This window comes from Opisthocomus hoazin, chromosome 8, assembly GCF_030867145.1.
Source record: "Opisthocomus hoazin isolate bOpiHoa1 chromosome 8, bOpiHoa1.hap1, whole genome shotgun sequence".
Lineage (NCBI taxonomy): Eukaryota > Metazoa > Chordata > Aves > Opisthocomiformes > Opisthocomidae > Opisthocomus > Opisthocomus hoazin.
In genome coordinates this window covers 70,772,253-70,790,412 of record NC_134421.1, presented here as the reverse complement: position 1 = coordinate 70,790,412, position 18,160 = coordinate 70,772,253, and the positions used below count along the sequence as shown (strand labels likewise).

The window sequence follows — 18,160 nt, the reverse complement described above, 5'->3', positions numbered from 1 at the left end:
TACCTAGAAAGGATTAGGACAAACATTGCAGACACAAATATTTATCATGCTGAAGCCAATCAGGAACAAGTAAAAGTTTTATTAAGTTTCTTTTCAGACAACACACATCTCTGGACAGGATTACCAAAATCTATTCACTTCACTGCCAATGGCTGAACAAACTTCAGAGTGGCATTTAGCCCATAACTTCTGGGTGTTAGGGTTTGGTTTTTTAAGATTTTTCTTGAACTAAAGAAAAAATATCCAAAACGCTTAAACAGATTGAGGTTTTTGTAGTCACAAAAATCCTTCTAAAGAAAAGCTGAAGCAAAAAACAAAGATCACACCAGAAAATATATCCAGTCATTACTCGACAGCTTCCTCAAGACACAGGAGCAACAAGGAAACGCATAAATTTTTTGAGCCTCAAAGCTGTAATATTCTCTTGAACTTTCTTCTTAATAAAAAATGAAACAAGGTTTGCTTTCAAATCCCTACAAGATACGCTGCTTCGACACAAACCCTACATCTACTCACCGTAGGCTCTGGATCCCTAGCAAGCCTCTCCCCTCCGTATATCCCAGATCAGCACGCCAGCATCCGCACTTTCTCAGAACCAACTCCAAACATATTTGATGGTAAAATTAAGGTATATGTGTCTGTCTAGAGCTTCCAGGAGAATACAACTACTCCTGTGCACACCGAGTTTTGGGAGACATTCAGGCCTGTGGGCTTTGCATCACAAGTTCTTGTTTGTCATACGGGGCTGACTTGTCAACAGATAAACACGTGTCACACACTGACGGGAGAACTGCCAGAAGGAACACCTCGGCCTCCAGAATACTAATAAGAAACCAGCAGATCTTCAATCCATTTCAAGCAGCTCTCTATGTCTACAGTAGCTGCAAACAGTTCAACTAAGTAATTTGCACTCCGCATACCCTCTGTAGGAATATTAAGCAGATTTTTTCTTCAATAATATAGGCCGTCTGAAAGCTATAGGAATGGATCCAAATGTGAAGCATTTGAACCAAGTCTGTGAACCAGCTGAGATTTAGGGAACCTTTTATTTTTGAGAGGAAGTCAGGCAGCTGCCAGAGTTTCCATTTGCCCATTTTTTAAGTGTAATGCACAAGTCAAAAGAATCTGCGGGAAAAGTGTGGCTGCCTGCCACTGAGCTCTCAAAAGAAATCATCTGGTGATGTGAGGTGGAAGACAGCGTTCATCATTAGCAATGCAAAAGAACAAGAGTTTAGCTCTGCTAGCGCTAATTCTTGACCACCTACTCTTTTTCTACATGACTAAGCCTGTGGAAATAGCCTGCAAGAGATGCATGGCATTTCACTTTTTAAATACCTACCACTGCAAATATCAGCCCCTACAGAAGACATTTTAGGCTGAGTGCAGTAACTCTGTCACCCTCACTGCACTTCCGTTTGCTCCGCTAAGGCAATGAACTCTCAGATCAGGAGAGGTCAGAAGTTCACATATTCATATCCAGTCTGGTACAGAACGGTTTCAGGATAATTTAAGGATCTGTGTATCTCAATTAAATCTACACTTCATCTACACTACATGGACCATACACACGACTAAATTTCATCTGCTTTTATTTGAAAAAACAACACATCAGAGAGGAGATCAGTCGTAAGAACACCCACACCTTAGAGACTAAGCAGCAGGCTATGGAGACTCCACAACAAAGCTGCTAAGAAACTAAAATGGTAAAATGCCGGGTGCCAAGGAGCCTCTTCCAACCACAGGAGTTTGAATGAGACGCCGAACCGAGCAAGGACATGTCACGGTGGAGGACCACAGGGAGCAGATGGTAGCAATACTACAGGAGAACGTGTTGAAGGCTGAAAACATCCATTCACATTCTACCAAGAAGAAGGATCCAGCCATTAAATACCAGCCATGTTCAACACCTTGACTGGACCGTCATCTTGCACAACTCCGGACAAACTATTCCAGTTGCAGTTTCAGGTTTTTGTGGCTACCAGAAGAGGTTTGTCCTCTCCTCTCCCCCACAGTAGCCCAGTCAGCTCCCTGACCTGGGTTGCCACATGGCAGCACGAGCACCAGTGCCAACAAGCAAGGGGGCCCATGGGGACACACTTTCCCGAGTAAGGGCAGGACTGACCCAGTTAGTAAAAACCGATAGTTATGTCAGCTTAAAGCAAATATGGGATACAGCCCCAGTATCTCGGGACAGAGAGCACTTCTCTCCAAAGCATGCTGAGAGGCGACAAAGCTTTCATAGAATCATAGGTTGGAAAAGGTCTCTAAGATCATCAGGTCCAACCATTCACCCAAAACACCACCATGCCTGCTAAACCATGTCCCAGAGCGCCACATCTACATGTTTTTTAACACCTCTAGGGATGGGGATGCCACCACTGCCCCGGGCAGCCTGTTCCAATGCTTGACTACTCTCTCAGTAAAGAAATATTTCCTAATATCCAATCTAAACCTCCCCTGATGCAACTTGAGGCTATTTCCTCTCATCCTATAACTAGTTACTTGGGAGAAGAGACCAACACCTGCCTCACTACAGCCTCCTTTCAGATAGTCCTTTAAATGGGTACAGAAGCTGAGGACTGCATAAAGATTGGCAGAAAGATGGGGGAAGGAAGGTTAATGTATTCAAAGACAAATAAAATCATTAAGGATAAGCAACAGCGAAATGGAAGATGTGTACACTGACATTTAACTTCAGCTAGCCACGTGCCAGATTAAAAGGAAACAATATAAACAGCCTCATGCACATTATTCTGTCCCTCAGAAGTAGCAACAAAACTTTCATGATGCTACCTGAGGACTCTCCTGTTAAGTTATCCACAGTCTATTACCAGAAATAATTGCTCTGTACCTGCTGGAACAAAAACGAAGGACTGATAACAAGCTACAGCCTACTACTTTAGTTTGCTCAAGTGATGCTGAGTTCCCCAGCCTCTACAAAAAGGACACGATTACAAGAACCAGGGAAGCAGGATTGTTCACATCAAATCTCACAAGAAGCAAGTGTCTGTTGTCAGACAGTACAACACAAGATTTACAGTTTTCTACCAGGTGAGTCATTTGGCCGTACCTCCGCACCTGGAAAAGCCAAACACTGCAGACAGTAACCCCACTCTCAGCGTACAAGGGGAAACAGAAACACCACCTCAGCTCAAGTCCTAGGAGAAAACTGCTGGATAGAATAAACGCAGTTTGTTAAATATTAAGTAGTACAAGAAATCAACATACAACAGCCCAAAAAATGAGGCCACAAACATTCACTTCATGGGTGCCCAAGAAAGAAAAAAAAAAGGTCCATTTTTGAGGGAACTTCTTCAGCACATTCTAGACCTCTAGTGAAATTCCATTCAAAAAATTTCTACTACAGCCTGCAATGAAGTGGAAAGAGGACGGCCTCCAGGCACTGACAAGATTAAGCCACAGCCAAGGCAGCAGACTGATGCATTGCTAAAATCATCACCATCAGCATATAGCACTGCTCTGGCTCCCAGCAGATCCTGCCCGATATTGGTGGGCTCATCTGCTCTCCCCAGGCACTTGTGTCTTTGAGAAACACTGCAAAGGCAGTAACCTCCAGCCATAGCTCCCTGCTGCTTTCTCATCCTGCAGCCCTCACTCGCCCTTAAGATTCGGGAGGAAGCTGCCAGTTGCAAAGTGCCCCTGCATTGCAGGGAGCTGTCTGCGCTCCCGTCCCAGCCAACGACACCATGTTGTCTCAGGAGGGCGAGGATGAACCCCGGCAATTCTCCGTCTCTACGCCTGTAGCTGCTCGGGGAGCTCAGTGCGGGGCAGAGCTCAGCTGCTCTTTCTCTATAGTCGAGAAACTTTGAGCCAAAACCTGTAGAAAGCCATTTATCACAGTTTTTGATGACCCGTTAGAATAAGCTCTCTAACACTGTGCATAGCTGAACAACTTATTTACAAAAAAGATGATGGATCTTCATGGAAAACAAACATTGATCTTGAAGCTATCATTTCTATCATATCCTGAGAACCACTTGCAACGTTAGTGGTACAAACCACACTGATTGAGTCAAGCAGCTATGCTGGCATCTATCCAAAAGGTATTATAAAATAAATGATTAGCCCAGGATCAGAAAAAAAAAAAAAAAATCTCTTGTGCTAGACATCCATGAAATTGGTCCACTAAGCCCCTAACTCCACTGGCACCAGACAAATGGTTCTCTTCTTCTGCCAGTACAAGTTTCCCATGAAGAGCAACGCACACAGTCAAAAAGCACTACACTCATAACGAAGAGCATCTCTGATTATCAGATCGTGATCCAAAACCACTGCACAGGTCCTTGGGAGACACTTCAGTGCAACAGTCCAGCTCTTTCTGCATCCCATTCCATCAACAAAAAGTACACATCTCCCATTTTAGGAGCTGAGAGCTGCCTACACGCAATGCTTCCAATGTAGACGTTTCCAAGTAGAAGAATAATAGTAATTACAATGAAAGTGGTTGCCAATGTCCTGCTCTGCAAGGGAAGACAGCCTCTGCCTCCAGTCACTACGACGACTTCTACACCATCCTTCAAGGACTATTCTCCCCATAGGCAAACACAGTATTCTTATTCAAATATATCTGAGAACCTCTCCTGAAATACTAACTAGGTAGTAAGCTCTAACCAGAAATCATGACACACATCTTTACTGAGAACTCACAAGTTTTATGCTTCCCTGCTCACCACTACAGTGACTTTTCTCATAGTTATGCCCACCTTCAGCTTGCCAGCCACATACAACAAGAACTTGTCTTAAGCCACTCTGCGGTGCACCACGTTGGCATCTCTGGGGGAAGGAGACTCCAAAAGTAGCAGTGATAAGAGATTTCACGACTGAATTTTTAGCCTTCATCATATACATACTCACAAGTCCAAAAGCTGACAGTACACTAAATATGAAATAGCACATGGACTAGCCAATTCTGCTACTAAGTACATTAACATTCAGAGCAGTAACATTTCAAAGCTTTTTTTCTTTAATTAATACACCAGATCCTTCTGATTCTCTTACCATTCACAGCTTTTTCAATCAGTTCTTCACAGGCATCAAAGTCTCCCTTCAATACCAGTTTGTCATGCAGATCTGTCAACATAGGGTGCTCCAGAGCAATCTTGGTTTTCTTCTGCAGCGACTCAAAAGCTTCGGTGTAGTTGTGCTGACGAAAATGCTTTAGACAAAGGCGAATGGCTTCCTGTTCACGGTACTACTGGAACACAAGAAAACCTATGAGACATGTAGATTTTTCTTTTACCAGCACTGCTGGGAGCTACCTGTGAACCCGCCTGGAGACAGAAGCAGGATCCCTTACATATGCTGCACATAAATTGCTCACGAGCTTACAGAGGAAAGCTCTATGAAAGACACTACAAGCTGTGCAGGCATTTACTTTCCAACAGTATAGAAATTCTACAACTTGGTATCATCCAATTTAATAAGCACACAAGAAGGGAGTGCACAGTGTCTCAGATCGCTGGAGTGACCATTATTTCCCCCCCATCTGCTTGGCCCTGCTGTTCGAGGCCTACACGAAGTGCAGCGCAGGAAAAACCCTTCGCTCTCAGCCTTACGTAATTTGATTGTATGACTCTTACATAACAAAATAATTTAGAAGAGTAAGTAGGTCACAGCTTTTCTAGAAGCAGAAGACAAAAAAAGCCACGAGAACAGGAATACTTGCAAATGACCACTGCTCCTGCAGCGGACAGGCAGAAGGCAGGGCTGACCCCAAATCCTGCGGGTTTGCGAGAGTTTCAGCTCAACGGCAGCCAGGATTTACATGCACACCGAAGTCTTACCTTCAAAATATTCCCATGCATCTCAAAGCAGAACCCCTGCTTTCACACTGCGGACGAGCCAAAAGCTGCCCGTTTCCCACTCAGCTGTGGGAGGGGGGTGAGAAAGGCTAGAGAAACCCACGCTGGGTCAAACATCCAGGGACAGAAACGCAAAGGAATAGTAAACTCTGTGTAAGAGCTACAGCTTGTGCTGTTAACCTACCAAACCACCCACTGCGTTTTCAAAGCTGCTAACAATACGCACAAGTAACACAGATTTTTAAGTTGATAAGTAGCAGAACCACTTCATTAAAACAGACTCTTCAAACCTAAATTCTAAGGCATTAAAGAAAAAAATTATCTCTATTTCCATCTTTAATACACATCTACTGTGATGAAAAACAAATGGAACTTACGCATCTATAAGACTGATCAAATCACAGAGAAAAGATTTTACTCCTAAATGGACACCACTGCTAAAAGTGAAATTTATGGTATTTAAATGAACAGAATCTTCCTGAAAACCTGGAACTAACACTAACATTCAACAAAAATTAGTGCTTTCGAAATAATGGCTCTGTAGCAAGAATCTCAAACTGAAGCAGCTAAAAAGAAACACGGCCATGTGCTATATTTTTAGTTCTTAATCCATCAGTATTTCACAGCTGCAAATAGCCAGAACTATGCATTTTTAGAAAATCAGTTCCCAGCCCACGTGAAAAAGGCCAAGGACACGTACCGATAAAAATGCAAGACTGTGGCAGAGTAATATTAAAGCTAAAACAGAGTTTTACAGCACAACTGAAAAAAAAAATATATCTATTTTTTTTCTTCCTAAAAGATACCTAAGACACTGTCTTTAAGCAAATGTTCACTTACATCAGTCAAGGCCAAAACCACATCAGATTCTTTGTTGCTCAAAGGGATAGCAAGCAAAAGGATAGCCGCGCACCACTAATCACCAGTATCTGGACGTTCAGCTCTTCTAGTTTCAATATTAGACAAAATTCAGACCTGGCATGTTTCCGTGGAGCCTCTCATGACCGACAGACTTGGCTTACAAAACATGCAATGACTGCTGGGTGCAGGTTGGCCACTAGATGCAATATAACAGTTTGCATTTAAGTGACACCAGAGTAGTATTTCAGAAGCGTAAAAACTCTTCTATGCAAAAGGGTGTATAAAGGTATGTAAAGGTCTCCCTTTTAAATGTTGTCGTACAGGTTTAAAAAGATGACAACCCAAATAATCGCTTCGATCTGAAGCTGTAAATAATTCCTATGGTTAAAAATGCATGACGAGCATGAGACTAAGACATTAACACTGTCAAATACACTAGCAGATCCGAAAATATTTAAGTGTTCATTATCAAAACCAAAAGTGACAGCCATCGATAAACTGCCACTTTCTAGCTAGAATCACAGAATCATTTAGGTTAGAAAAGACTTTTAAGATCATCGAGTCCAGCCATTAACGTAGTACTGCCACGTCCACCACTGAACCATGTCCTTCAGTGCCACATCTACATGTCTTCTAAATGCCTCCAGGGATGGTGACTCCACCACTTTCCTGGGCAGCCTGTTCCAGTGCTTGAACTAGCTGCTAAAGTATGCCTGCTCTTCAGTAAAAACAAAGTGGTAAGACTGCCAGGAGGCAGCAGGCTGAGCTGGACAGCAAGGAGAAAGCAGCAGGGAGGGAACTGAGGGGCATGCCTGCTGCTTTGAGTCCTGATGTGCTACCCCCAACTCCACTGCTTTCAGGAAAGGGAGGTTTTGTTGGTTGAAGCACACACAACAAGGGATCAGCAACTTTGTGCAGAACCTTCTTCTCATCTGATGTCTTCGGCAGTAAAGAATTACTAGATTTCCAGGCCTCTGAGACTTCCAAGAACATGCATGAAAACATCCACACCATCTCAAAGAACTGGAAGAAACAGGTCAACCTTTCTGCCTTTCCCCAAATATGGGTCAGCACATACATCCTCCTACGTGGATCCGGCAACAGTGGCCTCTCAGGACTGTGAGAGAGCAGAACATCAGTAAGACGCGCGCTCATCACCAACAACTTGGCAGCTGATCCCAGCAGAGCCCAAGCAACCATGACTAAGTCTCTGCCTTGCTGTTTGAGGGCTCTAAGCTTTAGAAGAACAATGCTGGCAGCCCTTGAAGAAGCTGTCACTACATACAAGCTGACCATGAAGTGTCGATTCCATGGGATAAGATGGAACAAAACAGATGCTGACATCATCACCAGATGGCTCCTGACCGAAAAAAAAAACAAAAATCAGAGCTTCCTGATTGCAGCAACTGGTCAAAAATGACGGAGACACCACCACGTGCCCAGACAGCACAAAAAAGCACAGAAAACCATCATCAGCCTCCACCAACTGGACTTTTCAGAAACAGCTATCAGTCATCAGCAGTGTAATGACCACAATACCATTTCAATCACAACACAGCTACAGACAGCTTCCACTGTGACTGTTAGTGCTGTTTTTAAACGCTTCATGAAGAAGCTTGTGATGTTGGTATAAACACATCTGAGCCTGACAGCACGGCCACAAGGTTTCTTTACCATACCGGCAAGACCATAAACTGGGAAGGGAGCCTCAGTACTACAATGCATAATCTTTATCTCCCGTAAGTCTTTCCTTCTGGAAGCAGAGCTATGCTGCTCCACTACCCAGTCTTATTCAGATGGGAAGGATGTCTTCTTTGTAACACAATACGAGTTTCATTAATTGTTCCAGAAGATCTATGCATAAAAAGCAACAACAAAATGAATTCTGGTTGTCAATGTGCACTTCCTTCCCATAGGAGAGGCATCTGTTGTACTCAGTTAAACACAGTTTATACAAATAATGTTTAGAGCCCTCTGAACTTTCTGTCTATCAAAGTGACAAGTGGTATAAATCATCTCATCCCACAGTCCAGTGGCATCAGCTCCCCTCTGTTCCAGAGCATTCAGCAAAAAGACAGCAAGAGGGAAAGATCAGAAGTGCAAGGAGCTGCAACAGGAAAGACACCAACGTGGATTCTTTTTACAACAAGCTTATTTTTACACTCTGGAAAAAAAGCTGCATATGTAACCCAAAAGGCTCTAGGCTCACGTATAGCTCTGCAGAAGGACTTGTATGGTAAAACAATGACTAACCAAAACGCAAGAAGAGAGAGAAATGGACTCTGGTTTTGTTAGGATTCACTTCCCTCCCAATACAAATACTATTTTACTAATACCGTCCCCTTTGACTCAGTGTTCCTTTCTTTTATGTTTTTCTTGTTACGTCCACCTAGCACGGGGGCGTTTTGTAGGTTGGGGGTTTTTTTGTGGAGGGAGGTTTGGGGTGTTTTGTTGGGTTTTTTTTAAAGAGAACAAGCAGATACAATTCAAAAAGATTCACTTCAGAGTCAAAGTCAGCCTTGTGGTTTGGAGTTTTAACTATGAGTGTTTGTTGTTTTAATAGCTGATATTCAAGGAATGAAAAGGTCACGTAATTCCAGTAAGAGAAGCTTCACAAGATTCTGAGACTACAAATCTTCAAACAAACAGGCATCTAAAATGCAGGCCTACCTTGCTGTACCAGTTGAGGCACGGCTGGACCACATCTGGATCATCAATGCCATTAAGTTCAACATACCAGATACTAAAATTGAAGCTAGGTCCCCAGGATAAGAGTGGAACTGAAGAAGAAAGGAAAAGGAGAAGAAGGACGCATAAATATCAAACAACCACTGCATTAGTCTTATCAGGCTACACACAGTACTATTTCAACAGAATGCTTTTAAAGGTTACACACAGTTCAGCATTTCTGATTTGACACAAGTTCTAGTTTGTTTAAGTAGGCTTAGGAAAACTACAAAATACATCACGTTAAAGTTGTCATTTAAAGCAACCTGTGCTGAGCAACATTAATACAGCAGATCATTACAAAGCAGAAGCTTGCTTTAAGCAAAAGAGCAAAAATACTATCATTTCAAACAGCTCAAAGCAGCAACAAGCTTTGACATGGAACGAAATCACAAGCGTACTAGCGACAGTATTTGCTCCTCACAGTACATTTATTTCCACATTTGTCAGCAACAATTATTTTCCCTAATGGTGAAGACAAGAAGCTTGGGTATTTTAAATCTTACAAAATTAGTAACATCTGCAAGATGTGGAGGAGGGAGGGAGGAAAAACTGTCAGTTTCCAATTTAAAAACCGTATCTAATTTTTTTTTTTTAAAGCTTAAATCTGTGCAGCTTTTTGGCTAATACTGTTTTATCTGCATATTGGAACAAACGTACTTAAAATATAGAATGACCCTTGAAAAACACTACAGCCTCTCACCTAAGGCTTCTCTACCACCCCGTGTTAACATCTATGGTCTCGGCACTGATCTATTGATTAATCTGCAGGTTAAGACTTGGTTTTGCTTTTCAGAGTAACTCCAGTCCTCAGAAAACTTGTGTGAACTCTGATTCCTTAAAACTGCAACAACATTAAGTGATTTCATTTCACATACTTTTGTTTCCTTTTATTTGACCATAACCAATAAACAGGAAAAGATAGTAATAATAAGAGATGAGTAAGTAGTTACCAGCAAGAGCATGGAGTCCACTCCTTCCTCCCTTCCACAGAAACTATTTTTGCCACAGAGAAATTGCTTGTTGTCTTTCAAACCGCTGTAACATACCACTGAAATTAACTTGTTGAACTAAGGGGTTTCTGACCTACTCCTTGAGGAAATGAAAACCAAAATTTGTTTTAAAGTTGTTCCTAAGCTGTTAAAGGTTCCTAAGTATTTACACTTCAAACACACTAGATCTATCATTTTGTGCATGATTTTCTAAATTTTAAAGGGTGTTTCTACGAACCTATCAGTAAATACTTATGACAACTTCTGGGAACAGTCATCAGGAGAAGAGATTTCTAGAAAAGATCCAAAGAGCCTTGGAGTATGTAATTTGTAACTCATTTTAATATCCATAAGTAGGTACTTTATACGTTACAGCTCTCAAGTCATCCTGTTCAAACAGTTTCTTTCTACTTGATCATTCAGCATACAAAGCGAGACGCTTTCAGACCAGTTCCTAGTAGGTGCATGTTTGTGGAGACAGGAGAGAAGTGAACTGGTCAGGAAAACCAAGAGCCACCTGTCTTCCGTCCACACAGCATACACTCTGCCCAAGAAACTTCTTTCTTGTTCAGTTTTGTCCTCCGCACAAGATGAGTGCAGCCAATATGGTACCTTAATACCAAAAATATTACTACTTTTAAATCCAAGTACACAGATAAGTTTAATCCTGGGTATCCCACCTATTAAGGCGTCAGACTGACAAAATAGCACATGTAAAAGCAAAATGTAAAATACTACCTTTGATTTTTTTCCTCAGACCCAAACACAGACCAAGACCAAACTGAAGTTAAATTTGGTATTTGCTCACTTATAAAGAATCAAAACCTATCCATCAGCTTCTCGCCCTGAAACTCTGAGCCAAACCACAGACCACCTCAAATGGACCAAGACTATAAACTTCCTGATGGTAAACCTGAGGCCAATTTCATAACACTGAGTTTACTGGGTGAAAACCCAAAGTATTACCACATTCCCACCTCATTCCAGAAAAAAAAAAGCAGAGGTGTCCACCTCTATTTCTTTTCAGCAGTTCTTCTCAGAACTTACATCAACGTCTCCTAGAAAAATTTAATAATTTACCCTCTTACTCTTGGTAGCCAAGCGCAACCTGAAAGACATATCAGGATGTGCGTAAGAATACTGGGTAGCTATCACCACAAAAAAATGCAAAGCCATCAACTTGCTAACATTTCCTCCCTACAGATAACTCCGAGTTTTCAACAGTCTTGTTTACAACAAGGAAACAAAATACCAGAAATGGTGATTTAAACTTCACGATTTTCATGATGCAGTCATTTACTTTAAAGAAAACACAGACGTTAAGTTGTATAGGGAACGCAGTGCTGCACAGGCAGAGAAAAACAAATTTCCTCTTTTTAAGATACTCCACAGGAGTACGAAAACTAACTTGATTTCTATTCCCTTAGCAAAGGCCAAGTGTTCTGCTGGATCACCTCCCCATTTTTGAAGCTCTTCCCTGGCTCCCAGACCACACGAAGTAGACGTCTCTCATTCTTGCCTCTGCCCTCTCCTTTTTGAAGCCTTCAGAGGTGTGCTTACCTCTTCAGACAAATTTCCTTTTAGAGCAGCCACAATCTAACTTAGAGCTGGAACAAGGAGACACCATGTGCAGCATGGAAGTAGCCATAGTCACACAAACAGCGATAAGCATTACGTGTCAGTGTGACACAGAAATCTCACAATAATTTTTGTACAAGGTTTGGAGGTAACAGCACTCTAGGATGCTGGGCGCAGATATAAGCCCTCCTGGGTCAAACTTCGTTTCTTTTCTCGCATCTCCCAGTGGCTGGCTTTCACTTGTCCTCCCCTTCACCCGCTTTCGGTTTCATACCACAGCCTAGGTAGACAGAAACCTCCCAGAGCTTCTGCAATAAGCGAGAAACATCCTCCTCCCAAAATCACTGAACACCCTACCCTGCAATACAGCTGCAGAGACCACATCTTATGCTATCCCCATTTGCTATTTCCCCCCCCCCCACACACACACACGTATCTTGGAGGTAGAAATACACTACATTTGAAGGTGTTGAACCTGAAGCTACAGTTCTTTCCTCAGTTTTTACCATAAAGCCACCTCAGCATGGTTTTTTGCTGCGTGTAGTACAGCAATGTACCCTGAAAGGCACGTAACTGTTCAGATAACTGTCACTCCACAGTGAGGTACCCAGCAAAAGAAAAAGATAATAATAAAAAAAAAAAAATCAATATCCCTTCAACAGAAGCAGAAGGTATTTAGGTCAATTAAACAGTTCTTTACCCACACAAGGATGACTTTAGGGGCTATTTCTCAATAATTGGAAGCTATGCCTAGATAAGGACTGCAACCCTGTATGTCAGAGAGGCCAGTAGCAGAGCCGTTAAACACAGTACGATAATTTCAAATATCTCTCTCAAGCTAATTTCCGTGTCCCCCACCTACAGGCAGTAGACACACAAACAGTGTGTGTTTGGAAAAATGCAGGTAAAGATGTAATCAATACATTTAACACACGAAACATCCATAAAGAAGGTATGTACATTTCCATTACACCAAAGCTTAAAAATCTTGAAGCCTGGTTAGTAGGTCCCATGCTAGCAACAAACTGGCATGAGAATTACACCCAGCATTTCTTCAAGCTCTTTCACGGCAATCAGTCTTTACACCTTCTGCTTTCAAGGACACTGTACAAAAAAAAAAAAACAAACTCCCTGCCTGGAGTAACCACAAAAACAGAGCCAGAAACAAAAGCTCACAGACATTAAAAAGATTATTCCTCGATATTTTGTCCCCGTATCTTCTCCCCCCTTCCAAGTTCTTTAATGAGGTACTACATGAAATGTAAAAATTACTTGTCAAGTAGGTCAAAAGTCTGCAAAACTAGGTATTTCAGTGCTAAGGAACTGAAGTTGAACTAATTAAACTAAAACAAGTGCAAGTCTTTTCTTGACAAAAGGAGAGAGAAGTTACTCTTTCTGCTTTCTGTGAGTCCCAAACTCCCTCCAATACGTGAGCAATGGAAGTTGTAGGAGGTATTTTCCCCTCTCACAGATCTACCCGTGTCATGTTCCTCCTGCCCTGTCCCCGCATATGAATCTCCTTGTTGTGTTATTAGCAGCGATGTATAGGTCAGTATGCTTATCTGCAGAATTATAAAGCAAATTCCTGATGCAAGTCGCTGCCGAACTAATGCCTTCCCCAAATATGCCAACCTCACTGATAGCAGTAACTTCTGTGGTGTCAGTCTCTAAGAGTCCAAAAGGGCAGATTTTGGCCTCATGTTTACTGGCAGCATTACAAGGAACACAGCACGGTATTTCGAATTTTGAGTTACTTTGGCTAGCAGCTTGGAAATTTTAACAAACTGAAAACATATTCAAGCTGTGAACCTGAAAAATAACAGAATTTCGTAACATCATTTTGCAGTTGTTTCACAGCAAAACACACCCTCACAACTTCATAAACAGAATTACGCTAGCCACCAGCTAGAAGCTTTAATAGGTTTTGGTGAAAGGATCATTTTAACTTCTGTCCTAGCATATGAATTTCTTCATAGGAGATAGATTGAAGAAACAAAAGACTATAGATACAGCTAAAAAGGAAAACTCATCTCAAACTAGTGAGCAAGTGACAGTCAAATACAAATCTAATATTAATGTATACAACACAGAATGCTTATTGCTACGCGAGGAACCCATCCCAGCAAAATAAGCCATGTAACTATTAGTACTACTCATGTCATGTCAGAGAAAAAATTCTGGTAGAAATTAATCAGCATTTCACTTCCCTAACAAGTTTCAACTTACTGCTACACTTCATAACATCAGAACACACTTTGCTGGAATACACTGCACACATCCAGAGCAGTAGCTAGTAATCTTGCCGTTCGTCCCTTTAGCCCTTCAGTAATTACTTGCTGTTATTTAGCCACTGAAAAATAACATTTCTCAAAAACCTAATGCAGGAAGCTTCAGAATGAATTTTTTTAAAAAAATCAATTTAATTTCCCTCATGTAGTCAACCTTTAACTATTCCTCTGCTCCTCTTCAAGTTTCCAAAAGCCAAGTGTTAGAGATGCTTCCAAAAGTAGCAGCCAGAAACAAACCCAATGAACAACCACTTTCTCTACTTGTTTAGGAATGGGAAACGCCACTGTTTATGGCACATAAATGATTACTTGATTCCCAGGCTGAAGCTTTCAATTCCTCAGGCAAACATGACAGGCGATTCAGAAAGCTGTGCAAAAGACAGAAGAGCAAAGGGCTCCGAGGGGAGCACCTACACAGCCACTATCATCCGCGTCCTGGCAAAGGAGTTACCCAGTGCTTCAAGACACTCCTAAATTCGTCTGAATTTGTCAGCAGGACCTTATCTCATTTTTCAGCAACTACCTCCCTGCTCTGTTTTTAACCTTCAACAGCTAGTTTAAAACCAGTCACTCTTTTACTATTTCAGTAGGTAGGAAGGGGAAGATAAATCTACTGAGCTACAAAAAGCTGAAAGTTTCTAAATTCTTGGGTTAAATCCAACCCGTATCACTGATGGCCACTGTAAGACACTTGTTCTCTCCGACCTGCATAAAGCAAGGATGAGAGATCCTCACCTGCTTCCATCACAAGTCACAGTACCTGGCCTTCGTTAGTACCCCCTTTAGCAAGCTTCTCCAGAGAAAAGCACCTAGACGTCACAGGGTGTAACTCTTCTCTGCCTCTGGATGTCATCTTTAGCCAGAGACGAGACTCGGTGACTAGAGTAGCAGGAAGAGAACAAGGAAGGCTTCTGCTCTTGCTCTGTGTTGTGAGCATGTTTGAGAACAAGAGACTTCAACCTTTGTCAAACCCTAGGGTTGTTGACACTGAAATTTTACCAGTATTTAGCTTATTTTTTTAAAGCTCTATATTGCAATTCGTAGTAGGACAGTAAGCAGCTTCTCCAGCAATTATTAGACTCAACAACCGTATTTCTGAAAATGACTGTATTTCGCTTTCATTCCTCAGGATTTAAATTATGAAGCTATTATTTCTTAGTAACAGGACTTGACTGTGTTCCAATCTAACCAGCCTAAAAGATCATGAAATGGAACAGCTATTGTGGATACTTTGCCTGAGTACAATGAAGTCACAAGTGCCAAGACTGGCACAAGTATAAGAAGAGATAATTGTCTACTCAGAATGCTGAAAAAATGCATTTACCTATCTTAATGAATCGACAGGGGAACATCTGTTCATCAATTTTATGCTTCAAGGTGAATGTTTCTTTGTTATAATCATTCTTTAAGCCACTGTGGGAAAAAATAAATAAGGTTACTAAATCTTACCTTGTATTTTAGGACTAGCTAATAAACGCGATCTAGGTCACGCCTGAAATGCGAAGCTTGTTTCATATTACTATGAATCATAAGTATGCATGCTGGACCAACACCTGGAGTGCTATCCACCATCTTATGTCTCCCTAGGAGGCAGCACTGGCTGGTGGTGTCAGGAGGGAACTGACATCGGAGCAGTGCTGCTCATCTGCGCCTGAAACCCCGCGACTCCAGCAAGCGATCTGCCGGAATTGCACTTTTCCATTTTCAAGAGGGAGATGGACCAGCTCTCAGAATTATCACACTGCCAAAGTGCTTTGTGATCCATTGATGGGCATTACTTCATAAAAATATCAAATATTTAGTATAATTTATCAAAAATCTTAAGTCCACTTTTATTGAAGATGCAAGTGCAGATCCAAAAATAAGGATTTTAATTAAATTTCAGTACAAGTGAAGTGACATTTGATATCAACAATTACTGTGCTACTAAGACCACTTCCCCCATAATTCTACCAGCAATAAAGTCAAATTGCAAGACTGGTCTATCTAAGGAGGGCAAAAGGGCAGGGAAGGGTTGTGGTTATTGTCTATATGGTCTTGAAGGATACCTGCAACAAAGAACTCCCCGTGTTTCTCCATGGCTATTTTGCTTGACTACAGCTGATGTACACCAGTACATTCCCCAGAGGTGGACTTTCCTTCTGCAGGCCTCCAAAAATAGACTACTTCTTGCTACTTCTTTCTCTTGTACTCCTAGATATTTAAATATCATTTCCCTTTCTGAAACAGAAGACTCCTTAAAAGGTGCTTACATATTTAGATTAGCAGCTACTCAGAAGCTCTGGATAGCCTGAATAGGCTGCTTCTTTAGTCCCTATCAGTACAGCTACCAAATCAAACTAAACAAGGGAAAACACAGGGTTTTCCATTTGCTTAATTGATTTATTTACCCACTTGAAGAAAGGCAGAGCAGCTGACCAGTCCAGACCTTTACAGCTGCAAGGAGGTTCTTGACATAAGCAAGTTATTTGGGCTTTTAAAAGCTACTTTAAGTTACCCACACATGGGGAATCACTTCTCTTGTGCCTCAAGCACACAGAAGAAAAGAACTGCAATCCAGCAACATTGCAGCCTGCTCTCAGCTTTTCCAAATCTCCAAGAGTTCGCTCTCCACAAATCCTCTGTGGTTAGAGCAGAATAAGGAAGGCTTTCTGGAGCAAGTGTTGGGATTGCTGCTCTCTGACCTGCCCATAAACACAAGGGCAGCTAACTGCAGGATCACAACCACAGCTCTATTACGCTGTTAGCCATGTGTCTGCTTGGGACTGAAGGGGAAGAGCATTTTGGTCCAGCCTTTACGATTACCATAGCTGATGAAATCACATCTTACCTGGATAACAGGTCTGTCATGTTTTCCTCATTCATCCCACCAAAGACTTTAAACTTCTTTAAATTGCAGACGTGTGTTTTCTCATATTTGCCAAATGTGATACTCTGGACTATGGCAGGTCTTTCAAGTTTCAGAATCAAATACTGTGGAAGAGAGAACAGCGAATTTTAATTTTAAAGCCAAGGCTGCGAAATACACTAAGGGAGAAGCATTACAGCCTTTAAAAATTCAGTTTATAAAGCCAGAGAACGGAAGTTAAGATGATCCCTCCCCACTGTTATATTTTCTCCTTCATTCCTGGAACAAAGTAAAGGTTCTTCAGGGATACTGCTTTAAAAGCAGTTTATCCAGGAAAAAGATTTGGTTGAGCTACCTATTCCTAGCATTTCTATTCAGGGCTTACATACATTCCTTTGAGCTGGATGCAAGACTTCCTGAAATCTGGCAAATAGGATCAAACTACAGAGTGATGACTCAAACGCCCACTACAGCCCTAAATGAAACCTAAACTGAATACACAATTAGATAAATACAGTATGTTCCACATGCTAAGAGAACATCAAATTACTTTTCCTCTCTGGGCTCACACTATTTAACCACTGAACACAGACTAAGTTTGATGTGTGGCTAACATAGGAACCAACTGCTTATTAACCATACCAAATAAAACCAAGCCACTTAACTGACTAATAAAGTGGTTTTACATACAAAATGATGAAAATGTTCTCTTTTGTGAACCTTTGCTTCCCCCTTACACGTCTCCCCTACAGCGTATGACTAGTCAGATTATTTATATTCAGGCCCCAGCTACCAGCCTCACCAGTGCTGCTGGAAGAAAAGATCTATTGCCCTGGAAAGAGTATGCAGAGAGGTGCTTGCACCATTCCTCAGGGACCATCGAGCATAAAGTTTGTTTAACCTTCTCCTACAAAACAGGTCTTGGAGGGAGTCTGGAGACATTGTGTTTTGCAGAACACATCGAGTTTTACACCCAAAAGCAATGTGTTCAATTTTCTTCCCTAACTTCTCAGAAATAAGCAGTACACAACAGAGAAGCAAGAC

At 41.7% G+C, this 18,160-nt stretch overlaps 1 protein-coding gene across 3 annotated transcripts in view; it reads right to left on the bottom strand.

The window, feature by feature from the left end:
* MKLN1 (muskelin 1) overlaps positions 1-18,160 on the bottom strand; it is a 100,063-nt gene that overhangs the window by 59,528 nt on the left and 22,375 nt on the right. For all 3 annotated transcript variants that reach the window (XM_075429464.1, XM_075429467.1, XM_075429466.1), the window contains exons 3-6: positions 17,099-17,241; positions 15,593-15,681; positions 9,354-9,463; positions 5,020-5,212 (exon numbers count right to left, since the gene is read on the bottom strand). In XM_075429464.1, the coding sequence (XP_075285579.1) occupies positions 5,020-5,212; positions 9,354-9,463; positions 15,593-15,681; positions 17,099-17,241 (535 nt within the window). The remainder of the gene's footprint in view (positions 1-5,019; positions 5,213-9,353; positions 9,464-15,592; positions 15,682-17,098; positions 17,242-18,160) is intronic.